Raw genomic sequence first — 2,951 nt, forward strand, 5'->3', positions numbered from 1 at the left:
ACTGCCCGGTTTCAGCGCGATGTCGGGCGGCGCAGCGGGCGCCCCCAAGCCTCTCCCGTCTTCCGGGCCCAAGTCGCTGCGGGAGATGCCGCATCCTCTGGCTACGTCCAGCAGCGAGGAGATGGGGCCGGCGCTCACCCCTAGTCCCGATCTGCTCCTGCCCCGCAGTATCGCCGACAAGGTACGGCCCGGGAAAGGGGGGGGGGGCGCGGCGCTTGAGGGGAGTGTCTGCTTCTGACGGGGAGTATAGAGAGGAGGGATAAGGGCTGTGTGTCTTTCCCCGCCACATCCCCTTCCTCGGCTGCATCCCGGGGGGAAATAAAGCCCTGGGCGCTGCTGACATCCATTGCCAGAGCCCGGGGCTGCCCCGGGGGAGAGAAGGCACCCGATGTGAGGGGCTGCAGGCATCTTGTCTCCCTCTGCGAAGGGTCAGCTGGGACATGGTGCTCCCGTTCTCGGGGGGAGCGAGTGCGAGGGCAAGATTTTGCTGATCGTATCTTCCTGTGGCTCACACCCTCTACGGAGGGGTCTGAGTGCTTCGGGAATTGCTGCAACTCCCGTGCCGTACTCCTTCCTGTAGCCCTGACAGGGAAGGCTTGGAGCTGCCGTTCTTTCCTTAGCACCGAGCTTGCCGTGAACTTGTCTGTGATTGTCCTCTCCAGACCTGAGCTCCTGCTCGCTTCTTCACAGCCGCGTAGCACAGAAGGGTTGTTGTTGCAGGAATGTCTGTACCTGCTTTCTCTTCCCTAGCTCTGCCATGTGCCCACAGGACACTTGCGGGCTTTGTAAAGTGCTTTGTCCGAGTGTGGGCCTTGGATGTGGTAATTTGACTGTGAAAGCGGTAGTGACAGTGCAGCACTGCTGATACCTTAACTACTCTTGCAAGGATTTAGCGTCTCTCTGGGCAGCTTCCTGAAATGCGTTAAGGTAGAGTTTCCTGGGAGCAAGGGTTGCAAGGGATGAGATCGGTTTGAAACCTTGTAGTAAGCAGTTCTGGGCCAGCTGGTATTCGTATAGAGCTGCTGGTGGCAAGAGGTGCTTCCTGTGGCTGTTGTCCAGGGGAGTATGGAGCTGCTTATGGGCAGGACACATCTGCTAACCTCCAAAAGCCTTGGGGCTGACAGTGGTGTCTGATGAATATACTCTTAGGCTCTATGGGAGTGAGTCAAGGTAGCCTGGCCTCTTCCGTGTGTTGCCTTCTGCTGCCTTGTAACTGTGCTGTACAGATTCCTGCCCGTGTAAGGAACCCTCTCCTTGAACATTTGCCCACTGTTGCTTAAGTGAGAAGCCAGACTTACCTTCCCTCTGGGAACATATGCCTTCCCCTGGCACTTGATGGCCCTCTGAGAGAAGGGAGTATGTGAGTAAGGCAGGAGGTGGAACTGTTGAGTTCTTTGTCTATAATAGGTTGTATTTACTCATGTATCTGTGTTGCTGTCTGACCAACCTGTAGCAATAGGAGTTGGCATCTGCCTTCATGGGTCTTCTGGCCGCTCTGGAGTGCAGTGATGGTACTGTGCCCTGGTAGCACTGGCCATCCTCACTGCTGGGAGAAGCTGTGTTATAAGGAATAGCTCGCACCATGTACCTGCTTTCCTCAGCTGTATTAAAGAGTTTTTTTGCTTTAGGAGTTCAAGCAAACTCTTCTCTGTTTTGCTGCTTTGTGGTGTCTGAGAAGTGTCTCAGTATCCGTGATAACCTAGGAGCAGAAACTCTTCTCTAGCCTCAGGCTGCGGCCAGCCAGCTTTTCCATAGTAGGAAGGTTCTTCAGTTTTTCCACACAGGTGAAGTCCAGCTTCTAGTACCTGTTTGTAGAGCTTTCCTGTTATGGGCACTTGGCAGCACAAAAGTATTCTAAAGGGGAGAGCAAAAAGGGGGTGAGGTAAGAGATTTTTAGACTCAAGAGCAATTCTGTGGTTGGACTGGAAATGGCACTAGGGTAATGAGCCTTGCAGAATAAAAGGATTTCCAGTAGGAAGAGAGCAGCATTCTACCCCCCCCCTTTTAGCTGAATTAGCAGAAAAAGGCAAATGTCTGATCCTTCTGATTGAAAGAATCCAACAGCTCTGTGTGAGGGATGTCCCTTCTTCTGCTTCGTATCTGAGACACTGGCAAGAAAAAAAAAATCAAGTTGACTTCTTTCACACCTCAGGAAAAACTTGAGCAAACAAACAGGTGTCCTAATTTTAAGGCAATAGTAAACTTCAACTGCTTGCTGTATGTATTGTTTGGAAAGCAAGTATGATAGGTGGAGGTAGATAGGTAGAACTGCCTTTTAGATGGTTAGTACATCTCTTGGTCTTAATCTCTGGTGGTGGGTCATTAATCTCTTCAAAGGCTGGCTTGCTAATGAGCTAACAATGTGTGGATAGCTCCAGTAGTTTGGTAACAGAGGGAGGTCAATGTTTAAGCCTGATGGAGGCTTAAAGCTCTACATCTGTTCTTGATTGATTCTTAAACAAGAGCTCTGCTTGTCTGCTGCTTTGGCCTTTCTGGAGAGTTTGGTGAATACTGGCACTGCAGGAGAAGTGTGGGCTGAAGTCTCCTGCTTCAAAGTGTCTCTGAGTCAGCAAGCTTCTGTAAGGACTACTGTCCATTACTAGGCGTGTACTGGCAAAGCGATAGTGACAATGGCTGAGTTGCCACCATTAACTGCATAATTTGCTTTTCCTGGGTTTTTCCTGATCTGAGCAAATACTTAAACTAAACACTGCTTCAAGATAAAAGTACCTAAGACTGAAGTCCTCTGAGGGGAGAAAGTGCAGAAGGGAAGTCGTCTGCCCATAAAGCAGTGCTTCACTTTCCACTGCTACAGATACGCAGTGTGAAGTGGATGAACCTCTCCCATCACTGCTTTGCATTCTTTAAAGCACGCTTTCCATACTTTTTTGTAGCAGCTGAGCAAGAAAACTCCTTTATCCTGAGTCAGAGGAACCTGGAGGGCAGGAATG

At 50.7% G+C, this 2,951-nt stretch overlaps 1 protein-coding gene across 1 annotated transcript in view; it reads left to right on the top strand.

The window, feature by feature from the left end:
• Positions 1–19: 19 nt before the first annotated feature.
• The window catches only part of SNX30 (sorting nexin family member 30), a gene marked incomplete at its 3' end in the record, with an annotated part of 33,369 nt that continues 30,437 nt past the window's right edge, over positions 20–2,951 (top strand). The window contains exon 1 of the mRNA XM_010143890.1: positions 20–181. Within this exon, the coding sequence (XP_010142192.1) occupies positions 20–181 (162 nt within the window). The remainder of the gene's footprint in view (positions 182–2,951) is intronic.

Source organism: Buceros rhinoceros, unplaced genomic scaffold (genome assembly GCF_000710305.1).
Source record: "Buceros rhinoceros silvestris isolate BGI_N320 unplaced genomic scaffold, ASM71030v1 scaffold36139, whole genome shotgun sequence".
Taxonomy (NCBI): Eukaryota; Metazoa; Chordata; class Aves; order Bucerotiformes; family Bucerotidae; genus Buceros; species Buceros rhinoceros.